A 25,770-nucleotide genomic window follows, 5' to 3' on the forward strand; every position below is an offset into this window, starting at 1 on the left:
TGAGAAGCGGGCCTCGTCCTTTCTTTTCTTTCTTAATCTTTGTATACCCCGCGATGCTCCTGGCATGGGTGCAGAGACGGGAGAGAATAGTGTTAAGTTCTGGGCTCTGCTGTGGGCAGTCCAGGCGGCCACTTGACGAGTTACTCAGCCACACTTTATTTCCAGCTTCCTAACCTCTTTATGCCGGTTTCATCATCTCTGTTGTGTCGTAGCGTTGTCTACACAAGCATAGATTTATATACAGTTGCTTCTATGTCTGCTTAAATACTTTGAATGATTTCATTCAGTGAGCTAACGCTTGTAAAGTGCTTAGCACGGTGTCTGGCAAGTGCTTAATAAAGGTTAGCTGCTGTTATTGACACCCATCAGTGCAGCACAGTAAAGACTGGAGCTCTGAGGTCAGATAGCCTGGGTAAGGATCCAGGCTGTGTCATTGACAAGCTCTTTGATCCTGGGTAAGTTAACCTCTCTGCACCTCAGGTTGCCTCTAAAATAGGATTAGATGAGTATTAAATGAGGTAATGCGTAAGTTGCTTACGCTGTGTTATATACTACACTTATGTCTAATAAATTTTAGCTAGTTTATTACTGAATTTTTTTAAGATTTTTATTTATTTGAGAGCGAGAGAGGGAGCATGAGCAGGGGGAGGGGCAGAGGGAGAAGCAGGCTCCCCAATGAGCAGGGAGCCCTATGCGGGGCTCAGTCCCAGGATCCCGGGATCATGATGTGAGCTGAAGGCAGACGCTTAATGGACTGAGCCACCCAGGCGCCCCTGTCATTAAATTTTTAAGGAGCACTACAGAAAGTCATCAGGGACAACACAGTCCTTGAGTTAAACCATCTGTATTCTAGTCCTGGTTTCTCCAGGCACTGGTCATGGGCCCTTGGACAAGTTATTTTCCCTTCTCATCTGTAAACAAGATTACAGGGCCTCCCTTACAGGATGGTGTTGAGGACTAAGTAAGAAGAAGCATGCTGAACACTCGGTAACTGTTAGCTGTTCTTATGATCAGTAGCTTCAGTTATTCTCCAGGGGGAGTTAGAAAACATGGTTCCCCACTCCTTTATTGTAAGACACCCCCCTTCCAGAATCTTTCCTGTAAAGTACAGCAATCCAGGCAGTACTGGTGTTACTGCTCACTGCTCTCCTTTCTGGTATTCCTCTCTCTCCCCTGTGCTCTGACTTTCAATTTCTTGTCTGCCTGGGACTTCTGTTCCTTATTACTGGCCCCAGATTCCTGTGGCCTTCTGATCGCTGTCCAGATAAACATACACATACAAACATTGATTTTTGGAAGTCAAATTAATCCACTCGTGTCCACCAGTCGGACTTATTTTTTTGCATAGACCAGAAACCATCATCTACAGTTTTCATTTTACTTTCTAAGAGAGAACTTAAGCACTTGTGAACCAATCTAAGGGCACAATCCTTTAGATTTTTACCTTTTTTTTCCCCCACGTTTTTATCGTTGTTTTTGCCATATCCTACTTGCCAGTATTTTATTAAGCATCTTTGAATCTTTCCAAAGCATTGTGGCTTTTGTGCCCTTGTGTTTTTATTTACTATCTAATTAAATTATGTAATTTAGCAAATTTAGTTATCTTAAAATGTGTTTTAAGAATGAACATTGCTGACATCAGTAAACATACAGCTCAGCTGGTGGAAACAGTAGTGTCTAGACATTCAACAACAGCAGCTGTCTTACCTATTGCAAATACCAGTCAGTGTCTTATAACAGAACAAACAAGATTCTGGGATAGCAATAGAGAATAAAAATGGCAGGCAGGTAGTTTGACAGAGAAGAAAAATTGATGGAAAGTTCTGTAAATATTCACTAACACGATTTGAATAATTTCTGTGTGCCACTGTGCTCAATGCTCTGCATGCACCATCTTATTTAACCTTTGCTAACTTGCTTAACAGCTGAGGAACATGGTCTCAGAGGAAGGAGGTTGATGACCAAAGATGATGCAACTAGTAGAGCTGGGATTTATGCCCCGCAAGGCTGACCGGATTGCTGTGTTGCTTCTGTGACTCCCTAGTGCCTCTGCCCTTCACCATCCCTGTTTTCTCATCTTGCAGCTGGCAAGGAAATTGTCTTCCTCTTCTCCACGATGTACAGAACCAAAGTGGGCTTGAAGGACCGCCAGCAGCTCTACAAGCTGATCATTAGCCAGCTCCTCTATGATGGCTACATCAGCATTGCTAATGGCCTCATTAATGAAATCAAGCCTCAGTCTGTCTGTGCACCCTCGGAGCAGCTCCTGCATCTCATCAAACTAGGTAGCTTTGAACACAGATTCATTGATTCCATGACAAGGTTCCAGAGGTTTTTGTAATCAGAATTTTTCAAGCTTATTTTTGTTTAGTTTTAGTGCCTAGTATGTGTCAAGTACAGTGCTCGATACTGAAAGAGTAAGCAAACCCCAGATTATGAAGATTTTGAGCTGGTTCTAGCCTCAGGCTCTGTATAAGAATTATCTGAAGCGTTCTTTCATTGTACTATTGACTTCAGATTTCAGCTCAAATGGTATTTCAGAGTCCTCTTCACCTTTTCTAAAATTACCCACTATCTTCCCCATACCTCCCCAGGTACTCTAAAACAACAGTCCCATTTCCTTCATAACAGAATCACTATCTGAAATTGTCTTCATTGTTTCAGGTTGTTTCCGATGTAGTCTGTACCTCCCCAGAAAAGACAGCAAGTTCAATAAAGATCAGGATCTTGTCTTGTTCAAAAATATATTCTGTGCTTGCCTGGGTTGTAGAAAGCACTCAGTAAAATAAAGAATTAGCGACATGTTTATACCCTTTGCCTTAGCAGTGCCAATTTTGAGAATTTGTGTTCAAATTTGAGGAAATAAAATGAATACAACTGAAATACCCAACAATAAGGAATTAGTTGTGAATGTTCTTATATCCATCACATTGGGTCCAACAACATGATGTAGATAAACATTACACTGGCCAGATGTTTATTTTGTTTGAGTAAATGAACAAGGTACAAAATATCATGTAGTGTGGTTCTATTTTTGTTTTAAGAATTGTAACAACTGTGCATGGAGAAAGGTCCAGAAGAATCATGCCACCACGTTAACAGTAATTATCTCTGGGTGATCTAATAGAAGGTCATTTTTATTTTTGTGTTCATCTGTATTCCTAATTTTTCTTATACTAATAAACATACTGTTTATATGATATGTGAAGTTATTTTTAAATTTAAAATGCATTTTCTTGAGAAACTTCCGTTTATTTAAATATCAACATTCTTTCAATATGTTTCACTAGTGTTAATGCTAACATTGTATCTGACTTAATGAGCCTCAAGGCTGCTACTAACAGATCTCAGCACTAAAATATTAAAATCCAGAAGGGGGAAAAAATGGACAGCTTAACTATAGGACTGCTTTTTTTACATTTCTGTAGTTGTAATTAAAGTAGAAAATTTTGGAGGCAGAAATCGGGGGAGCTGATGTAACCTATTGGAGCCTAGCCTTCTCTGATCCACACTGCCCGTAGTGTGGTCACTGCATGCACCCAGGTCGATACACATAATTTTGTGAAGCGCTAGGTGCCATGCAGCTCCAAGAAAGAGTAAATTGACACTGGATCCAGAATTTTGTCTTGGCTTTTTAAAATAACATTTTCTCGTGCACTTAATTTTTTTTTTATAAAGATTTTACTTATTTATTAGAGAGAGAGCAGGAGCAGGGGGAGGGCCAGAGGGAGAGGGAAAAGCAGGCTCACCACAGAGCAGAGAGCCCAACGCAGGGCTCGATCCCAGGACTCCAGGACCATGATCCAAGCTGAAGGCAGACACTTAACCGACTGAGCCACCCAGGCACCCCTCATGCACTTAATTTTTATTCCTTTCAGGAATGGAAAATGATGATACTGCAGTTCAGTATGCAATTGGTCGTTCAGACACAGTTGCCCCGGGCACAGGAATTGACCTGGAATTTGATGCGGACGTCCAGACTATGTCCCCAGAGGCTTCAGAGTACGAAACATGCTATGTCACATCCCATAAAGGACCATGCCGCGTGGCCACCTACAGTAGAGATGGGCAGTTAATAGCTACTGGATCTGCTGATGCTTCCATAAAGATACTTGACACAGAAAGAATGTTGGCCAAAAGTGCCATGCCAATCGAGGTAAAATCCCAGTAACATACGTGCTATTTGCCTGTTGTTCATTGGGAGAATGAGAGACCAGTTTAGACCGGACCAAACTTAGCATAGTTGGGTATTTTGAGTCAGACAGATTTTAGATTTTGAGCATCTGTTTTCTCATTGGTCTAGGTCATGATGAATGAGACTGCACAACAGAACATGGAAAACCACCCAGTGATCCGAACGCTTTACGACCACGTGGATGAAGTCACATGTCTCGCTTTCCACCCGACAGAACAGATCCTTGCCTCTGGTTCAAGGGATTATACTCTTAAATTATTTGATTATTCCAAACCATCTGCAAAAAGAGCCTTCAAATACATTCAGGTTAGGAATGTTTGGAAAGGAGCTTTACATTTTTTTCTTAAAAACAAAGAGCTATTATTGTATGACTATTCTCTTTTTTTAAAGTAGTCTCAGTGATCATCGTATAAAACAGGAGGACACAACAAGGACACATGCCGCAGGTGGCTCAGGAATCCAGTTTGCATGGACACGTGGTCCACATGCTGCCCTGTGCCCACCTCTTCTGGCCAGTCAGGACTTCTGGCCAGTTTATGCAACAAGGGTTCAGAATCTGTATCACTTTTTAAAGGTTGCGGAACCCTGTTTAAAGACAAATCAACTTTGCTGAAATGTAACTTAATGAGAATCAAAAAATTATTCAGTTGAAACTATCAGATGTTTCCTGGAAAAGTGACATTTGGTACCACATTTTGAATTTGCAGTTCAGAAATACTAATGTTTTGGTAGTGGCTTCTACTTTTTAATAATTTCACTTAGTTTTTTACTCAATATTTGGAGACCTGGGACAAATTGAAGAAGCTATTCACGTGTACAAGTTGTGTTTATCCTTGTTCATTCACATGTGCACGTATCCTAGCCTGATAATGTTCCATTCTGAGTTCACCCGGTGTTCATTTGCAAACAACGAAGCTCGCTTCTGTGGTTTTTGGAATAAATAATCTCACCAGTAAATAGTTTTTGAAATCTCTGTTCAAATGATACTTTCTTGTATTCTAGAAAGTTCATTGTTCCTTCTTATACCTGTGTAACGTCTGACCGTTGTTTTATGTATTCTTTCCATCAACCAAATATTTTCCACATTTCCTCTGGATTTAATTGTTCACTAGTTAGTCACTTAATGTTAATGTCTCTGTCCTAACAGGAAGCTGAAATGTTACGCTCCATCTCTTTTCATCCTTCCGGAGACTTTATACTTGTTGGGACTCAGCATCCTACTCTTCGGCTTTATGATATCAATACATTTCAGTGTTTTGTCTCTTGCAATCCTCAAGATCAACACACCGATGCTATATGCTCCGTGAATTACAATCCTAGTGCCAATATGTATGTAACTGGTAGCAAGGATGGCTGCATCAAGTTATGGGATGGTGTTTCGAATCGATGCATCACAACTTTTGAGAAAGCCCATGATGGTGCTGAAGTTTGTTCTGCCATTTTCTCCAAAAATTCTAAATACATTCTCTCCAGTGGAAAAGACTCTGTAGCTAAACTTTGGGAGATATCAACAGGACGAACGCTGGTCAGATACACAGGTATGCGAAAAATTGCTATTAACATTTTTTCTGTAGCATTTTATGGTTTCCAGAGCTCTTAAATCCTCATGAGAGCCACACAATAGATGTATGCGTTGAGCAAGGCAGATGTGATCCCTCTTTTAGATAGGAAACCAAGGCTTAGACGTTAAGTAGTTTAGCCAAGGCTGCAGTTCGTAAGAAGCAGAGCTGGAAATAGAACCATAGTTTCATAACCTTGTTCTTCTCCATACGTTACAGCTTCAACAAGATCTGATTCCATGCAAGTAACATTTGAGATTCTGGTGGTCCATTTGTAGACCAGTGGTCTGCCTTTTTCCCTCAAACATAAGAGCAGTCCAGAGAAAAGCCTGAGTTAGTGGATCTCAGTAAATCTGTGCATTAGGGAAAGAAGGCTGAGAGGGAAGATCTTGGCCTATTCCTAAGAGTGCAGGTAGCCCTAATAGTTACTTGGCAGTGAGTGTTGGTAAAATATTTTGTCTCATTCCCTGTTCCTTGGAGCTGAAAAGGCTGTTGTTTGGTAGAAGACCTCCAGGAAACTTCAGCTGGTTTCCTCTGTTGTGAGATGTTTGTGTCATACACTAAAATCACCAGGACCAGAACTCTATAAGAAAACAACGCATTGTAAGGGCTGGGCGGTGGTGGTTATTAGTTAGCCTTTTAGAGAAGAAAACTGAAGAGGTGGAGACGGAGACATCTGAACCACTAGGGTGCAGCATAACCCCCTCAGATTGATCTCCTGGTAACCAGAGTTCCCTTCCTGCCATCCGTCTGCCTTCTGACATAACACGGTACAACTAACTAGCAAGTCTTGAGAAGAGTCATTTTTATCATAATTCTTGGTGACTTTGTTGAAAAACTTTTGTATGGAGCTATTTTGAAGAATTTCTTTAATTCTTACTGTTAAAGGACTGTGTGCTTGTTGCAAAAAGAAGATACAAAGATGATCAAAGTAAAAGTGGGAAAGCCTCCTCCCTCTTCAGAAGTAACAACCACCATCTGAGTGTGATGTATCAGGAAGGGTACACACTAGATTCTCACAAGATTTATTATGTTTGTTTTGTTTTGTGAATATTGGGATGTTTCATGCTTATATGTGGCTGATTGGTTTGTTTTGGTGGAGAATTGGGATTTGATTTTAAAATGAGATTATACTGAATTTATATACAAATTCCCTCATTTTCTGATTCACAGGTTAAGACTCCATGTCAGCATGCTTAGTTCTGTGTTTCCAGCTTCAATGTTTAGTTAGAATTCAAAGGATTCTTGAAATAATGAAAGACAAGGAAAGACTAACAAGCATTAGAAATTTCAATGTTAAAAATTAATTCAAAACACTAAAAATTAAAATGCTGAACTAGGGAAACAATATGCATAGCATGGGAAGTGGACACATATCGGTGGTCAGTGAGCTCAAGGAGAGCGAGGTGACCTGCAGTACTGTAAACCTAAGAAATGAAAATGGAAGGATCTTACTGTACTCATCAGATGGCGGGAATTTAAAAGATTGCTCTTATCTTGTATTGATCAACATTTTAGGAAATTAAATATCTTATTGTTAGGAGTGTCAACTGGTAAAGTATTTCTAAAGGGCAGGTTGGTGTCCTGTTATCAAAATTGTCAGCATTGGACCCACTATGTGCACTCTTAGAAATTCAAGATTTTTTTTTTTGGCAGAGAGAGAGACAGCGAGAGAGGGAACACAAGCAGGGGGAGTGGGAGAGGGAGAAGCAGGCTTCCCGCTGAGCAGGGAGCCCGATGCGGGGCTCAATCCCAGGACCCTGGGATCATGACCTGAGCCGAAGGCAGACGCTTAACGACTGAGCCACCCAGGCGCCCTGCACTCTTAGAAATTCAGTCTAAAAAGACTCTCTCGTCAAGCATGCACAGGCACACACAGAAAGATGTCCATCCCAACATTATCTAGAGTAGGGGAAAGGGAGAGATAACAGAAATGTCCACCAGAAAGCTTTGAGTAAATTGTTGTTCAGCATCCTTTTCATGGTAAGCAGCCTTTAAAAGTAAATACTCACCCTGCAAAGCTGTATATGTGTTATACCTCATGCTGATCCTTGCAACCACCTTGTGGGTAGGTGCTGTGATTATCCTCCACAGAACAGAAGAGAAATTGAAGGTGTGACAGGGCTATGTAATTTGTCCGTGTTCACATCACTAGTAAGTATTGAATCCAGATCTGATACCAACACTTATATTTTTATCCATTAAACTGTATTCCATCTTTATAGACTGTTGAATAAAAGCACATGATGTATGCTCTGCTTTACAAATGATGGACAACATACAGAGATATTGAGAAAGGATATTCGTCAAAATATTGACTCTGGGTGTAAAACTGTCAGGCAGTTTTTATTTTTTATGCTTCATACAGTATTTTAAACATAAAATCTGTATTTTCATGGTCCTAAAAAAGCCTAAAGCTTCCTTTTGGAGAGCAGATGTTCATTCATCCCAGTAATTCTGTTCTAGGAATTTAATCCTGAGGAAATAATGTGTTCGATACAAAGAATTGGTCACAGTGTTATTTGCAGTCAGATACAAACTAAATGCTTAGCAGGAAAAGAATTAGCTAGTAATAGTGCTTCCTAACAGTGGTGTATTTTGCAGCCAGTAAAAAAACATGGAAGAATGAATGTACCCATCAAAAAGTTGATTTAAACTATGACAGAAAAGACATATAATATAGCACCAATTTTGTATTTTTTTAAAGATGTTTGTATGCCTAGAAGTACATCAGAGCGTTCACAGTTAGTTGCCCGAGGTGGTGAGCCAGGGGTGATTTTCTTCTGCATACTTTCGTGGAGTGTCCCAAATTGCACAATAAATGTGTGTTCCTTCCATTTTAAAATGCTGTTTTGCCATCGACGGGATAATTAACCAAAGTACAGCAGTCTGAGGATGGAAAATGTAAACGTGGGCAGCTAGCCCTGGCACTCAGACCCTTACCCTCTCGTCTCTTTGCAGGTGCCGGCTTGAGCGGGCGGCAGGTGCACCGGACGCAGGCCGTGTTCAACCACACCGAGGACTACGTACTGCTGCCGGACGAGAGGACCATCAGTCTGTGCTGCTGGGATTCTCGCACAGCCGAGCGCCGGAACCTGCTCTCCCTGGGCCACAACAACATCGTGCGCTGCATCGTGCATTCGCCCACCAACCCCGGCTTCATGACGTGCAGCGATGACTTCCGAGCACGGTTTTGGTACCGGAGATCAACCACGGACTAGCCCGCCTCCAGGATATGGGGTTCTTTTCTCGAGGACTGTGCCCCTCCTGCCCCTGCATCCCATCACCAGCTCCAGCTCCGGTAGTGAGTCACTGCACCACCTGGCAGTCGTGCTGCCACCTCTCCATCCTTCTTGGATTTGTACAAAAGAATCTTTTTTTACCTTGATGTAGAATCATGGTGGGAAAAGTTGGAAACGCAGATCTGTGCGGTGGTTCTGCATTCACTGATTATTACAGTGTGATTTTCATCGGTTTTGTAAATACAGGACTTGCCACTTCTCTTGAATCTCTTGATCATTTGAAGAAGGATAGAGTATTAAAGTGCTTTCTAGATCTCAAGTGGATCTGTCCTGAGGAATTTTCATTTGGTGGTTTTGTCAACTTCTGTGCCTGTTCTACAACCTCTTTGTCTATATATCTCCTTGCAGAATACATTTGGGCAGATAAGTAGGCATACAGCTCTGAGAATCAAGAGTGTTGTGCCATATTAAAACCATTTCAGAGAATCCGTCAGTTCTATCCTAAAATGACATCATTCTGAAAATAAAGCTCGAATCTCCAGCTTTAGTGTTACACCTTTTTCACTTCAATAAAATTAGCGGTCAGTTTTTCCTGAAGATTTGTAGGAGACAATATGTTTCATCATACCTCCCACCTTCTCCTTTCATTGCCTGCAAATGCTTATCTTCAGTAAATACTTCTCATAAGATTATTACCGGTTGATGGAAAACCTAATTGAAGATCCATCCAATCTAATCAAAATTAGGTGACCCCGCTGCCGCTCTCCGGTGTTGCTTGTTTCACAGATGATTAATATCGATTGACTTTGTTCTTGTGTAATTTTAAATCTCATTTTTCAGCTCTCTTCAGCATGAATTGTCACTACTCATCGTGGATGCACACCGGAGCTATGTTCTTGGAAGGTTTTTGCAATTAACCAACCGATAGGGGTTTTCTTTTTCTCAAAACTTTTTAGAAAGTGACACTATTTCTCTGGATTCAGCTCAAGCTAGGTCAGGGAACCCTAACCTCCCCTCTGAAAGATAGACTTTGGTTTATATTTATCCCCAAATACAAGAACCTCATGATCTGGGTAGGAGTACCTAGAAATAGAATCTAGGGTCATTTGATAAAAATATTAAATAGATTAAAGTTAAAGTGAGTGTTTTATGTTATAGGAACTTTAAAATCTTCTGAGGTTTACTGCATAAAAATTCTGCATTAGTCATCCTCAAGGAGCATTTCAACTCTTTGGTCTATGAAACCATTTTAGGCATGCTTAATGTGTTAAATCAGAGTTTTAGTTAAGATTTCCAAAGAGCTATATTTTTTGGTATATAGTGAGTTTGGATTTATTTTTATTTTGTGTCCTGATTCTCCAGCACTTGAACTTGGCCATCTGTGGGTGCTGCTTTTGTAAGATTAGAAGAAACCTACTGAACAGGAACAAGAATAACCAGTTCCATAAAAAATTACCAACCAGAACTCCTCGCTGCTTTTTCTGCTATTTCTTTTGCTTTTGGCCCTATGAAACTACAACAGAGAGTGAACATTTCCACGTCCCTCTGCTCTACCACATGCGGTAGAGTGACCCCGTCGCATTCCCCAATTTAAGTTCCACTGGGTCTTTTTAACTGTTCATGAATTTAAATAATGATGCCTACTTTTTCCAGTTTCTGGAATAGTCTCACCAGTGGATCTGTAGTTTCAGGACTCCTACTTACAAGATCAAGATACTTTTATGTGTTTCCAAAACAGACTTTTTTTTCTTTTAAAAATCACATTAAGGGACACCTGGGTGGATCAGTGGGTTAAGTGTCTGCCTTCAGCTCAGGTCACGATCCCAGGGTCCTGGGATCCAGCCCCGTGTCCGGCTCCCTGCTCTGTGGGGAGTTTGCTTCTATCCCCTCCTCCCCACTCCTGCTCTCTCTCCCTGTCTCTGTTGCTATCTCTGTCTCAAGTAAATAAAATCGTTAAAAAAATAAAATAAAAATCACATTAATATTTTGAACTGGTATAAATGCCAGGATTATTACATGGGCTTGACATCAGCATGTCATTAACTGTACCACGGAAGACCCTGGCTTTCAAACAGTGAATAATAAGCCAGGATAAAAACTTATAACTTCTATGTTATTTTTTAAAGATATGTGATTTCTAAAATAAACTTTTTGTATATAATGATAATTTAAAGCTAGTTCTTTTTTGGGGGACCTTGCTTTGAATGTTTCCATATTTGAACGTGTGCTGTCAAGCAGCAGTTATAACTTTGGTACTTTTCATACTGTTTCTTTAGTGTTTCGTTCTAGAAGTCAGATTTTTATAGCCAAATCTCCTTTAGCTATGTACCTTATCCTAAAACTAAAGTATAATTCCATTTCTTTTGATGAGTCAGAGAAACCAACCTTTTACCTTAGACTTTGGTTTCCCTTAGGAAGGGCGATGTTGTGGGATGGGGGAGGCGTCTCAGCTCTGTTACTGACTTGTTTAGTAGTAAAGCAAGCCACTTCTCTGCAGGGCCACAGCTTCTTTATCTGTGATTAAAGAGCTTAATCAAAATCATCCCCAACATGCACTCAGTCAGTAAGGCACTTTTTTTTCTTTTAAACACTGCATGCTAGAAACAGGTTTGGGAGAGGGGGAGACTTCTGTTTCTGAAAATACGGTGGACCAGGTACTCTGAGAGCCCTTTCAGTACTCACCTGTATAGAATTTATTTTTATTTTTAATCTCTGAATAGCTGAGCTAGCAAGAAATTCTCAGGGAATTTTTGAGAGGCAAAACAACCAGAAATCACAAATCCAGACACTCAGGAGCTAGGGGGCAGCCAGCTGCACCGAGGACATTTGTCAATCCCCTGGAGCCTAATGATTTCTGAGCTCTGACCTCACATGGTGGGAGCTTTGGTCCAGACCTAGGAAGAAAGCCCAGAACCCAGAAACTGCCCCATTCCCTAAAAGGGTGAACTTGACAAAAACCCCGCCTCCCGGAGAGAGGATAGCCGCCTGACTGGGTGCTGCCTCAGGTTTGTGGGGAGGGTCTTCTCTGACAATCCCATCTACAAGCTATTTGTCCACATAAGGTGGGAACAAACCACTCGCACTAGCTCTGTGGCTTGGAGAAAAGCGAGCTGAGAATCTAAAGCAAGTCCAAGAGCGCCTGACAGAAGCCAGCACAGATGAAGGAAGAACACATTTTTACCCCAGGCCCCAGTTCTCCCAGATCCAGCTCTGAGAACCATGGGTTCATAATCAAGTATGTAAGGAAACCCCCCCCTATGATGAGAAGCAGTAGAAACTAGACAGAGTCAGACTTAAAGACTTGGAATTAATCAGATGCACGATATGTGAGTGCATCGAATATGAAAAGCTGAAACAGGACTGAGAACCAAGAGACTTAAAAAGTGACAAAGGGGATTTGAACAACAACAAAAACCTTTTAGAAAATAGTCGACATTTTTAAAAAGATTTTTTATATTTATTTATTCGACAGAGAGAGAGAGAAGCAGACTCCCCACTGTGCAGAGAGCTGGACATGGGGCTCCATCCCAGGACCCTGAGATCATGACCTGAGCTGAAAGCAGACACTTAACCAACAGAGCCACCCAGGCGCCCCAATAGTTGACATTTCTATCACTTTCATTCCTTAGGTTTCTGGCCTTTTTCTGGAGCTTTTCTCCTTTACCTTCCGACTCCCTTTGTGGGCGTTTTAATCTGTGAAGCCTCTTTCCCACTCAGCATTTGGCCAATTTACTCTTCACAGCCTGGTCGCTCACCTGACAGCGACCCCTTGCCTGTGCCCCCATGTTCTACCCTGGGGTTTTCTCGAGCTACTCTTAACACTCAGCCCCTCTCCTCCAGCTCTTGGCCCACCTGATGCCCACAGCATTTCTTTTGCATCCTGTTTCTCATGTCTTGCTTCCTTTTCCCTCTCCACCTTGGCATCAAAATTCAGGCTATCAAACAGAGTCATCACTGACAATTAGAATCCTAGTCCTCCCTGTTTTATCCATGCATTAGGGAATTTAGGTGAATTTGTTGACAATTTATGAAATTCTGCTTTCACCCAAAGAGCTGTATTTGAGATATCTTCTTAAGGTTAACAGCTGCCAGATTACTAGATGATTTTAAAACCATGCAGTCTGACATTTCCTGCTAAGCCTTTAATGCTCTGGATGTTCTTCACCTGGTGTCCAGCTTCACTTTAAAAACTCAGGCATTGAGTGACCAGCCTTCAAAGACCACCCCTCAAGGAGCTTGAGAGCTCAAAGCCTGCATGAAAACAGTATAAAGCATCCCAAAAAACAGTCCCATCTACAAAAGCAGTCTACCTTCCTGTGCATTTATTAGGAGCTATAGAAGTGAAGTGGTCAGATACTCCAGGCTTTGAAGAGAAAATTCATCCAAAATACTGTTCTCAGGAGCGTTTGTCAAGAGAAGGGGGGAAATTACCTTATTAGAGTCTCGGAGTTGGTTCCCTTGAACTCTAGCTGTTTCAACCTTCAGTCAGCAGGATATTACGAAAGCCACCCAATTTCCTAGAATAGCAAATTCTTGCAATATTTGTGCACAGAAGGGCACATTTGCCTAAAAAAGTAAATACAAATGGATTGCAGCAAAATGTCTAAGGGCTTTCATTCAGAAAAATGACAGGGCCAAATAGCAGGCTGAGAAGCCAAGCCCCACATTCACAAAATGCGACACTAGGTATCCGTGTTAAGAGTGAGTCTGTTTCCTTTTGGGACCAAATCTATGACTTTTGTGTCTTCGTTCTGTTTTTTAAATTTAGGTTGTTTCTCCTAAATAAGTGAATAAATAAGAAAACATGCAAATTACAGCATTCTAACCTGTATCTGGAACTCCAGGGTCGGCCCTTCAGTAGTGGGAAGAATCACTGTTAGGAGTTTGCCAAGATGGTGGGAACTGTCCAGACTGGACCTGGCATGAAGTCTAGCTTTTTACTGAGAGGCTTGGGTCTGGATTCTGCCTCAGTCCCATCACTGTGTGACCTTGAGCAAGTTTGTCCATCCTTTTTACTTATTTTCAAATATATGCAAAGGTCCATTATACAATTAAAAAACAATGGTTGCCGGGGCGCCTGGGTGGCTCAGTCGTTAAGCGTCTGCCTTCGGCTCAGGTCATGGTCCCAGGGTCCTGGGATCGAGCCCCGCATCGGGCTCCCTGCTCAGCAGAAAGCCTGCTTCTCCCTCTCCCACTCCCCCTGCTTGTGTTCCCTCTCTCACTTTGTCTCTCTCTGTCAAATAAATAAAATCTTTAAAAAAAAAAAAAAAAACAATGGTTGCCAGGGGCTGGAGGACAACAGGGTGATGAGGAGTGACCGCTAATGGGTATGGGTTTCTTCCTAGGGTGATGAAATATTCTCAAATTAGATAGTGCTGATGGTTGCACAACTCTGCATATACTAAAAAAAAAAAAAAAAAACCCAAACAAAGAAACACTGAATCTGTGCTCTTCAAAAGGATGAATTTTGTGGTATGTGAATTCTATCTTAATAAAGCTGTTGTTTTTTTTAATTCAGTGTCAACAGTACTATAATGAATTTCCATGTAGCCATCACTCAGACTCCCCAGCTGGCTACTCATAGGTCATCTTTTACATATACCTCTAGCCTTTTTCCCCTCTCTTGAATTATTTTGAAGCAAATCTCAGATCTTTTCTGTAAATATTTCAGTATGTATGTCTGAGAGATAAGGACTTTTTAAAACAAAATCATGACATAATGACATCTAAATATACATGGAAGCATCAAATTGAGGTTAATCGATCCCACCCTGGAAATGTGAACCTCAGGCTTAGCTCAGTCGTGCCTGCATCTTCCTCATCTGAGATGCGGGACGACCCACGCCCACCAACACAGAGGTGCAGGTTAGGGCCAGAAGAAAGCAGGAGCGAAGAGGCATACCCCAGAACAATGTCCAGATTCACATTCAACGACATGGAAATCACCTGCCATTGTGTAGAGGGCTTTGCCTTACAAGTATTTCTATCTCTATGCCTTGCAGGAGTACCGCTTTAATGATTTGTCCTATCTGTAAAAACTAATAGGATAAAATCCTTCTGCTAGTCCAGGCTGTCATTCATAACCTCAGCCCTTAGGACTCATTGCTCTTCCATCTGAATCTGCTTGGTTACCTTAAATGGAACTTGCTAATTCCATCTCTTTTTTTGCATATTCATGGTGTTGCAGCTAGAAACAAGCTCTGCCTCTATACCGATCGGCCCCTGCTTCTCATATCTTGCCTTCCTCATGAAGCCTTCCCTGAATTACTCCCCATTCTCCCATCTCTATCGTCCTCTCTGTGGATCTCCACTTGGAACTTGTTGCTAAGTCAGCTTGTGTTCTCATTCTGTGGGGTCATTGTTCCCTCCCGGTTATGTGCTCCCATCTGCGACACGTCAATTACTTGGCCCCGGAAGTTAACTTCCAACGATGATAACAATTTAAAATATGAATTGTCTCAGCCAGAAATCAGTCAGCTACTCCCACCAGTAAGTCCTTCCTGGTCCTATCCGTCGCTCAGACTTGCAGACCAGACAGTGAGCGCTGTAATGGCAGGAAGGTAGCAACAGGGAGAGACCACCTGTTGGAAATGCAACCTGAGCCAGGCTCGGAAGAATGGGTACCAGTTCATTTAAATGAAATAAAACCGGGAATGTGCCTAACTAGGAGTCTTCTTCCCTGTACGTTCTCTCTGAATGTTTAGTCCGAATTTAGGGAAAGTAAAAAGACTTGGCAAGTAATGCTGAACTGCAATGAGCCAGTGCTGTGGTTTCAAGTTCAGACGATGGGTGGGTGAGATTTAAGAGATAATTTAACTGTACTGGAAAGTGCTCAGCAGCCCTGTTACAGAGTCAGCGCTCGGAAAATGCTCATCATGAAGTTTTGTGAGCCAAGACCAGGAGGTGAGCATGGGGTCAGAGCGAGGAGCAGTGTGTATCGGAGGAGAGATGGGTCGGGACTAGGTCCTTTAGGGCATTCCCCTTGACTTGTTTTCTCCTGGCTGTTTGAGGGGCAAGTTTAGGAAGCAGGAAGGAAGAGACACTGACCACGATCACCAATTTGGCCTAGCGGCCTCTAATCAGAAGAATGAGCTTGGTGCAAGTTGTTCACAGTGTTTATGGGGACGAGAATGCGGAGCGTTCATACCCTGAGCTTTCAAAGTAGGAACTTCACCCTATAAAGCGGAAGAGCGTTTTTGTTTTTTTTCTTCTTTTGTGGTTTCACGTAGCAAATGTGTGACAATCTCTACTTATAGACCAAGTGAGATGCCAAGCATCGAGGAGTGAGTGTGGCCTGGATTTCTGTCCCCTCTCCATCAGCGCCTTCATTTTCCTCTAATTGTGCTTTCCAGAAAGTTTGCGTGCTGGGAGAATCGTTTTGACAATTTCCTGTGTTGTCAGATAACTCCATAGAATTCAGTTTCTGAGAACCGGCCAGAGGCATGCGGTGACATTGCATAATCCTCCTCTGAAGCCGGAGATACCAGCCGGAGAGCTCACGGGAGCTGTTCCACACCAAGATGAAGGGGGCAGGCATCATGGATGGTGCGCCCAAGGTGAGTGACGGGGGCTGTTTGGATGGGCGGGGGCAAAACAACCCGTTATGGTTAAGGACAGTGACCGATTTTCGTTCCAAGTTTCTAGTGGAGTCGTAAATACTAGTAACATGTGAGTTTGAGATGGAGAAGTTTAACGTAAGTTTAGTGTGGAAAAGATAATGTGTTCTAAAGCTACTGCCAGTTTGATTCAGAGATGGATGCAAATGACTTCCTAGCAGAAGCCAGTTTCTGGGGTTCACGACACAACCCATCCATCCCTATGGGTCCACTCGCTTTCTAACAAACTTCTCGAGCAAGATGTGAGGCTTGGCCTCAGCCCACCTTGACCTCTCTTCTCTCTGGACCCTGCAGACACTTAGTGTCACTCCCAGGTGACCTGGTTGATTCTGTGTTCCTTCCCAAGAGCAGAGTCTAGATCTGGCTTCAGCCTCCCGTGGGCTGAGTCCACAGGGGGCATTCCGCACACCATTTCCCGGGAACTTTTATACTGGTACATGTGAGTGGGGCTCAAGTCTGTGGCATGAATCAAAAAAAGAGTCACTATTTAGAAAGTTGTAATGGCTGCTTTAAAGGAAAAACAGCTGGGACACAAGGAAAATGAAGCTCAAGGATTTTCTCGCTCTGCCTTTTTAAAATGTGAAGTAGAACAGGAAAAAAATGAAACAGTTACTAAAGGGAAAGCTTGTTTATTTGAATTACATATATGTTACTTACTATTAAAATAATAACAATGGATGTCACCAGTGGAATTTATGTAACCGAGTAACCTATGACAGCCTCTCTTATATGGATTGCGTGTAAATATCTAAGCTACCCTAGAATTTTATACCCAACTATTTTCTTTGAAAAAAATTTAAACCATTGGAAAACTGGGGGGGGGAAAGTAATTCAGTAAATCCCTGCATATCCTTTACCTAGATTCACTGATTTCTGGCACTTTGTCACATTTGTCTGCATCTACTTGTGTATATTTAGACACACGTGTGCGCACACTTTGTTGTTACTGTTGTTAAACCATTTGAAAACAAATTGTAGGCATAATGACATTTCACCCCTAAATGACACTTCACCTCAACATGTGTCTCCTAAAAGCAAGGACATTCTTCTACACAACTCCAATATGATCACAGGCAAGGAAATTTAACGTTGAATTAATAACATCCTTCTAATACTCAGTCTACATCACAGCAGTACGAGGGCAAGAACTCACATCTTCAACTCCTAGCCCAGAGGCAACCTCAGCTCAGGGTTTGTTGGGTCCCCTACAAACTGTCAATGCACATATGATATAATATACTTTTTATTTTTATTTATTTTTTTTTTTTAAAGATTTTATTTATTTATTTGACAGAGAGAGACATAGCGAGAGAGAGGGAACACAGCAGGGGGAGTAGGAGAGGGAGAAGCAGGCTTCCCCGCGGTGCAGGGAGCCCGATGTGGGGCTCGATCCCAGGACCCTGGGATCACGACCTGAGCCGAAGGCAGACGCCTAACGACTGAGCCACCCAGGCGCCCCTATAATATACTTTTTAAAAGGCTTTCTACAAGGGGCGCCTGGGTGGCTCAGTCATTAAGCCTCTGCCTTGGGCTCGGGTCATGATCTCAGGGTCCTGGGATCAAGCCCCGCATCGGGCTCCCTGCTCCGCGGGAAGCCTGCTTCTCCCTCTCCCACTCCCCCTGCTTGTGTTCCCTCTCTCGCTGTGTCTCTCTCTGTCAAATAAATAAATAAAATCTAAAAAAATAAAATAAAATAAAAATAAATAAAAGGCTTTCTACAAACAGGAGCACTAACTGAACAACGGTTGAGCTTCTCACCTTTTACAATTAACAATACATATTAGAGTTCCATTTATTTTAGCACAGTTCATCGCCTTGATTATTGTTAATTAATTGCTTTTTATTAGATGGTGACACAATGCAGTCAGGGGTCATACCATGTAAGTGGTTCTCAGTTTTGGTGCATTTGGCTTTGAAGCACCCTCATGTCCATCGGGGGCACCCCGGAACACCTCTCATACCCTGAAGGTGGCCTGCGGACAGTGGGTGGTGACCAGTGACTGCGCATCACGCCATCCCCTGGTGCTGCTGATTGTCACCCAACAGTTCCGTATAAGTAGAGTCTTTACCTCTGTGCCCAGCAGCCTTTGTATAGCTGACTTTCATTAGGTTTTCCCTAAATCTTGTATAAAACCAAGAGAAACTGGAAGATAAATATGATGATATTAGTGATAGGAAACGCTGGGAGCAGTACACTTGCAAGAGGTAGAAGCTCGTCATGTGTGGCAAAGTGGTCTGTCTAACACGTCATTTGTTGGCTTACTGGACGGTAGCTGGCTGACTCCATGTTCAACTCCGTTCGAGAAATGCTGGAAAGTTAGGTCTAGAAGACAGGGTGAATAAGTGATTTTATTATATGTAAACCTTTGTTTGGGATTTTGGGTAGTTTCAAAAGTGCCTTATTTATGAAAATAGAGTCTGCGTGTACTTTAGTGATGGAGTCCCATGTGTTATGAATTGTATTCACTCCTGAGTGTGCACGTTTGCCCGCACGTGTGTGCCCACGAGTGCACACCATGAGAGGTGATATTGAAATTGGCATCTTTGGGCACAGACATCTTTGTCTCGCTAGAATTGAAGGAGAATTACAGAGTCAAAGAAGCATGGTATTTGTTTTCCTTCATTTTCTGAGAATTTCTGAAACTTGATTCTATTTTAAACCTACTTTCTCATAGTATTTTCTCTACAACCGGTACTTTCTCTCTTCTGTCAACATGGCCGTATGCTCACTTAGTTTTCTGAAAGTTTTCAAACAAGTGTCTTTTCCTTGTGACTAAAGGGTAGATGTCCAGAGAACTGATCAAAAATAATATTTATGTTTTACACACATTTAAATGTTCTTAGATGTCCTTAACATTTCGGATCCGGCCTCAAGTAAAAAGCAAATATCCTTTAGCCCTCTTCCATTCCAATTCTGGGTGGAGTCGTCCTCGAGCCCCTCCAGGAGGATCACAGTAAAGACGTAGAATTAAAATCGCCAACATTCCCAGGGCTGGTCTAGACAGACCCAACGGCGATGCGTCTGCCGCTTGCCCAGATGGAGCTTGCTTCAGTGCTTCTGGGCAAGAGCACTGGGGACGTCGTTTGTGGGTGGGGAGCAATTGCAGGCTCTCCTTGTGCCTTTAGGACCTCTGGGGTGGGAAGCAAGACATTTTAACTCAGTCTTTGTTGAGGAATGGCAAGAGGGAATGTGTGCAGAGAACTTACTATGGCCACAAGGCCAGCCTGACCCCGTCCCACCAGGTCCCCCCCCACCTCACTGCCTCCCCTTCCCCTGCCTTGGGATGTTCCATTTGGGGGCTGGATCCCTGGGGCCTCCCCACAAGCATCTTCCACACTTGCTCACTTGCTTGCTCGACCCCTTTCTGGACTGCCCCATCCAAGTCACCTCCCCAGCCACACCCTCCCTGGTCATTCTCATCTTCTGCCTCCTCTTCCTTTATCAACATCTGAAATCATCTTTCCCAATTGTTTCTCCCTTTGTTCATCATCTGTCTTCCCCTCTGGAGCGTGAGCTCCACAAGGGACAGAGCTGGGCTTTCTTATTTGGTGTTGCATCTCCACTGCCTACAGCGGTGCCTGCCCATAGTAGGTGCCCAATAAACGCTTTGAGTGTGTGTGAATCAGCGGGAGGTCACAGAGAGTGCAGATGGAACCCTTGCGACATAGCCCTGCCCTGCCCCAAGGTCACAGACAGGACTTCCTAGTTGTCAGGCACCTGGGAATCTAAGCTCCCTGACCCCTCTCTGGCCCCAGCCTGACCCACTCAGCCTCAACTCTCGAGAACTGGCCCCCTTCCTGCTCCCATGGTCAGGTGTTGCCTTAGATCTGAGCCTTTGCCGCTGAAGTCAAGGTCACAAGGACCTGCAGCCTCCCAGTGACCTTGTGCAGCAGCTCCGTACCTTCACTTGCCTCACAAGGCAAAACAGCCCAGGTCCAACAGCCAGCTTGAGAACACAATTCACTGTCCATCGTTTAGCCATCTACCCAGCATGTAGTTATTGGGTCCTGGGGTTCGGATGATCAACACAGAGCTGATGTTCTAGTGAGGTCAGAATGTCAGTAGATGAGTACCTGGACACAATGGTTTCAGCTGGTGATAACTACCATAAAGAAAATAAAACAAGATGATCTGATAGAGGTGATGGACAGAAAGGGGCCTTTCTGGAGACCTGAATGATGGCAGAAACATTCCCGGCAGAGGAGACAGCAAAGGCAAAGGCCCTGCAGGGGGAAGGAATTCAGCATGGTGGATGATCAGTAAAAAGGCCAGCGTTGTTGGGGCAGAGGGACAAGGAGAGAGAGTGGGCAGAAATGAGATTGGAGGGAAAAGTAGGGTCCTGTTCACATAGGACCTTGTGGGTCCTGTAAGAACTTTGAGGTGCATTCTAACTGCAAGGAAGCCACTGGCCTATTTAAAGCAGGAGATGACATGGTCTGATTTATCTTTCTAAGACATCACTCAGGCTACTATGCAACAAATGGACTGTTGGCCAAGAAGAGCAGAAGCAGGGGGATGTGTCAGGAGACAAGGGCGGGTGGCCTCTCTTTCCATTTTGGAGGCTGCCATGCTGTTCTCAATGGACACGGACAAAAAAAATCGCTTGCCCTGCCTTTTGAAAAAACCTTTTGACATTTGAAACCATGAGCAGATGTGAACAGAAAGAATAGTAAATAAAGGTGTAAATAGGTTTTATTGAACTGCATGTTCAATATACACCCCCCTTTTTTGTGAAACCGATGTTTGTTTTCTACCAACCTTATTTCCAGACAATATACCTTTAATTCATTCAATAACTATCGAGGGCCTGCCCTGCGCCACGCACTGTTCTAAATGCCACCAAGGACAAAAGTGTCTCGGCCCCTTCCTCAATATAATAAACTGTCGTTTTAGTTCATGAAAAGTCCATCACATTATATGGTCACTCCTGTTTCATTTTGCTACAGAGCTCACTATAAAAAAAAAAAAAAAGCTACACAAAACAGCCTCACGACCCCCAGAGTTACCAGACTATTCAAAGAAAAGTGGCCTGCATGATCACTGAATGGGGAAGCAGCTCTAGAAACAGAACATGGTCATTTTGGAACTAGGATGACTAAGGGAGGAAATGACAAGTGCCTGGAGGGGAATAACTTCAAAGGACAGAGGTGGGAGGCGGGGAGAAGTGATATTTGGATACTCCAACATGACTTGCAAAAAGGGGAAATAAATATTTTAGGAACCGTGTCCCGCTGTATTGCTCATAAGCCACTTGTGGATTGGAATGGAAGAGGACGCTTGTGTCCACACCATGGGAACAGGTAAGGTCAGGAAGGCAGTGTGTCCTGTGCCTGGGACAGCATCTCAGGGTCCTGCGTCAAGGCTTTGCCGTATCTGCAAACCCCTCTCAGGAAAACACGGAAACCACTGAAACGTTATCCACGGGCACGTCTTGGCTCCCCGTGTGGCCCCCCACTCCAGAGAGAATGTCTCCGTGAGCTTCGAAGTTACTGGATGTACACTATTGTTCTTTATCTTTAAAGTGTTGCTTCTCCGTAGAATCAAAAGCAGCTTTTGCTACACATCTGTTACTGGTAGTCTGTCATCTGGGGAGAAGAAAACAGAAGAAATGAGATGAGAAAGCAGTAGGGTCTTTCTCCCTTGGAGATGTTTGCCCTTTGGTTAACAGAAAGTAAAAAAGGGCTTTGTGGGATGTTGGCTTCGGGTTCAGAGTGTAAACTTGCCCTGAGGTTGAAAGGGCACTAGAGTCGGTTATAGACAGCGAGTACTTCAAGTTGCTTCTTTCCTACATGATGTTGCCCAAAGCGAGGCGATCAATGAGCATCGTGAGATCAACATGGCCAGTGACACACACCCATCCCTAACCTTCCTTGTGGTCTCCCAAGTAAGACTTGCAATGGGTCTATCTGTAGCCCGTTATTAACAACAAAATGAATAAGCCCAGGGACTGGAATAAATTCGCACCCACAGAGGGGGAGACCAAGAGCTTAAATAACAGGGTGGCTCCTTGCTTTCCTAACACCCCTAGAAGTGACCCTGGGGGATGGAGAATTTGGTGAACAGGCATGAACCTTTCCTTATTTTTCTGTGATCTGTTAAATGGCTTGGGCCAGCTTTGAATTCTTCCTGATCAACCAGATGGAAAAAATCACACCGTGCAGGGACCTTGACTGTTGGCATCCAAGACGATCTTAGATGCAGGGCATGAATAGAACATTTTTCTAATGTCAGTTATGTATTGTCATGTGCATTAGAAAAAATTAAAACTAGCTCATCAAACGTAATTTTATAAGTAACGTTGCTTAGGGAGAGTTGTTTTTAATTGGCTTCATTTAACATTTTACTTTAAGTAAAAAAAAGTACCGAGGGCACATAGCTATGACCGGAAGCCATTAATAGACATATGGAATTGAAGAAGCACAGTCTTAGATAAAGTGTCCTCCTCGTCGGAGGTGGTACGATCGCATAGAACACCTTCTTGTATCCCCCCTGCCTTTCCTCTTCTCTTCCCTTCAAAAAAAGAGAGAAAGAAAGAAGGAAGAGAGGAAAGGAAGCTTCCAGAAGTTGCTTCCAACTTCTCTTTTTTCCAAACGAGGTATCTTAATCAATAACCCAAGGACGAGGCTGGCCAGGAGTGAACGTGGAGGTGCTGGAGGGGGGACGGCAAGGAATAGAACTGCTGGATCTCTAGGGCTCTACGGACTGAAGGACACAGTTTGGTATAACAGGGCCCGTCTTGGGCCGTATCTTAAAAAATCAATTACTAGAAGGCCTGGTTTCTTGTTGCATCATTTCAATCCTGAGATCCTAGATCAAGGGGACCTGGTGCTGCTCGCTCCACCCGCCCCTCTCCCAGCCCACGTCGTCAGACATACAGTAGGTGCTTAATATATAATTGTCAAATCAATGAAGCACTAAAAGTACATTCTAGCAAGGTTCCCATGAATAGGGGAAGTAGATTCAAACAAGTGGATCTGGTCGAGACCCAAACCTATTGGAAAACCACAGAATTCAGGCCTCAGGGAAGAAAATACTTTACTTCCATTGGGCAGTTTTGGAATTTTTTTCTGGCCAGTCACTTCCTCAAAGTCTCATCAGTGGGCAGGACCTTCTGCAGCTACGGAAGTCCTGTGATGAGGGGCTTTTTCATCTGAACCATCAGGAAGAATTGAAAGCTGGAGGGATCAGAGGTCGATATTACGGTGGAGAAATCACTTCACTTTTGTGCTTTTTCATAGATGACACCGTCATCCAGGGCCCTTTTTACAGGTGTTAGGAAGACAAGGAATCACTCTTTGACTTAAGTTGTTCTTTTTCTCTCACATAGCTTCTCACTTCCAAGTTCACCAGGGTTATTCCCACCACAATGGCTATTGGCACCCAGACGGATGGGGATAGGGGGGAAGCAGGGGGCAGATGGAGGGAATGCATGGTGTGGCCGGCCCCATCCTTGCCCAGGGCTGTTGGGTTCAGCCCAGATCTGCTGGCGAGAACTGCTGCAGGAAAAGCACACTGTTCACACACAAATGTTTGAGACCCACACCTCTCGGCATTCTGACACAAACTGCCACCGAAGAACTTCCCTTCCCAAGCGATTTCTGTCAGTGTTTTCCAGGATATGGAATAATCACCTTTAAAAATACTTTCTTTAAAGGATCAAGATGAAGGTGAATGTGAGTATCTGAGTTTCTCTCTGCTGGCATCATTTCTTGCAACTATTCAAACTGTTTGGGACTCTAAATTAGCCATGTTAAGGGGTCCGTTACTTGTTATTTCAAATTTTTCCCCTAAGTTAGGGGAGCAGGTGATGATGCTCCTCAGATAGCTATCACACCAGTGGAAGTAATTGAAAGTTGCTCTATGGCCCATTTTTGGCTTTGAAACCAAAAAGGGAGAATTTATACTTGGTTTAAAAAGCTATATTCTACTTGGTTAATTTTTTTTTGTAAGTTTATTTATTTACTCATCAGAGAGAGAGAGCACAAGCAGGGGGAGGGGCAGAGGGAGAAGCAAGCTCCCTGGATGCAGGACTCCATCCCAGGACCCTGGGATCATGACCTGAACCAAAGGCAGACGCTTAACCGACTGGAGGCACCCAGGTGCCCCTCGGTTAATTTTCTTTTTAAGCTTAAGTGTTACTCTAAACATAAAGGTAATTGGGGGAAAAAGGTATTTCGGTGTCTCACTTCCAGTTAAATGACTTCAGGTCACTTTGTCCACATTCTGGAACCTTTCATTGGAGAGCTCATCCACTTTTTCAGAGGCTGCTGGAGCCGAAGCTTGCTGATACCCACGGCCTCTCTGGCAGACAACAGCAGCTTTCCTTCAGCGTCTCTCCTTTACCCACTTTGCTAAGTCTCTAAGAACCAGCTCCAAGAGAAACAACCCTTCTTTATGTTGTAGGATGATGCAAGAAATTACTCAGCTGTCACCTCATTAAAAAAAAAAAAAAGCCTAAATATTTCCGAGACTAAAATGCAGATTCTTGAAGCAGAGCCGTCTCAAGCTCCAGGATACCACCAGCGAACTCTCTCACCACATTAGCATGACACATGAAAGGCGAGTAATCGAATACAGTTGCAAGTCCCAGGGCGAGTTCTGATTAGGAAATATACCATTTTGCTATCTTCCGTGACACTTAGTTCCCTAAACCTTGCGGAATAATTGTACTTGTCAATGTCAGTGTTGCTCTGGAAAGCTATTGAAATCTGTGAGGGAAAACAGAAGTTAAGGCAATAGCTTCTTTGTTGAACAATGGTTTCCAAGGGAGATTCTTCAAGAGGAGGGAAGAAGGAAGGAGGGACACATGGAACACAGGAAATGGGGTGGTGGGGTGGGGAGAAAAGGAAGAGGTGGTGGTCCCATCTCAACTGCAGACCTCAGAATACAGCCCCAGGGTGGGCGGGGGGGGAGGAAGGGGCAGCAGGTCTTTCTCGCTGCCCTTCCCCATGGTACAGACAGGCAACACCAGTTCTGGTGTCTTAAAACAGGTCGTCCTAGTTTTCGCTGTTGGTGGTATGACTTTGTGTGGGAAAAACTGCTTTCAGCCGAGATGAAGTTGACTTGGAGGCAAGGTTCCTTCTATCCGATCAGAGTAGAATGGACGGGAGTGATTAATGACCGCCAGTCGTTCAAGTTTACCAACATAAAGCCATTT

General features: G+C 43.3%; 2 protein-coding genes across 5 annotated transcripts in view; both read left to right on the forward strand.

The window, feature by feature from the left end:
* The window catches only part of CSTF1 (cleavage stimulation factor subunit 1), a 10,085-nt gene extending 755 nt beyond the window's left edge, over nt 1-9,330 (forward strand). For all 3 annotated transcript variants that reach the window (XM_036121037.2, XM_036121034.2, XM_036121032.2), the window contains exons 2-6: nt 2,085-2,285; nt 3,879-4,156; nt 4,304-4,501; nt 5,343-5,733; nt 8,716-9,330. In XM_036121037.2, the coding sequence (XP_035976930.1) occupies nt 2,117-2,285; nt 3,879-4,156; nt 4,304-4,501; nt 5,343-5,733; nt 8,716-8,975 (1,296 nt within the window). In that variant the 5' untranslated portion in view covers nt 2,085-2,116 and the 3' untranslated portion in view covers nt 8,976-9,330. The remainder of the gene's footprint in view (nt 1-2,084; nt 2,286-3,878; nt 4,157-4,303; nt 4,502-5,342; nt 5,734-8,715) is intronic.
* A 6,892-nt stretch (nt 9,331-16,222) lies between these two features.
* Nucleotides 16,223-25,770, forward strand: part of CASS4 (Cas scaffold protein family member 4) — a 41,013-nt gene continuing 31,465 nt past the window's right edge. For both annotated transcript variants that reach the window (XM_036121031.2, XM_078057320.1), the window contains exon 1: nt 16,223-16,552. In XM_036121031.2, the coding sequence (XP_035976924.2) occupies nt 16,517-16,552 (36 nt within the window). In that variant the 5' untranslated portion in view covers nt 16,223-16,516. The remainder of the gene's footprint in view (nt 16,553-25,770) is intronic.

Source organism: Halichoerus grypus, chromosome 10, assembly GCF_964656455.1.
Source record: "Halichoerus grypus chromosome 10, mHalGry1.hap1.1, whole genome shotgun sequence".
Taxonomy (NCBI): Eukaryota; Metazoa; Chordata; class Mammalia; order Carnivora; family Phocidae; genus Halichoerus; species Halichoerus grypus.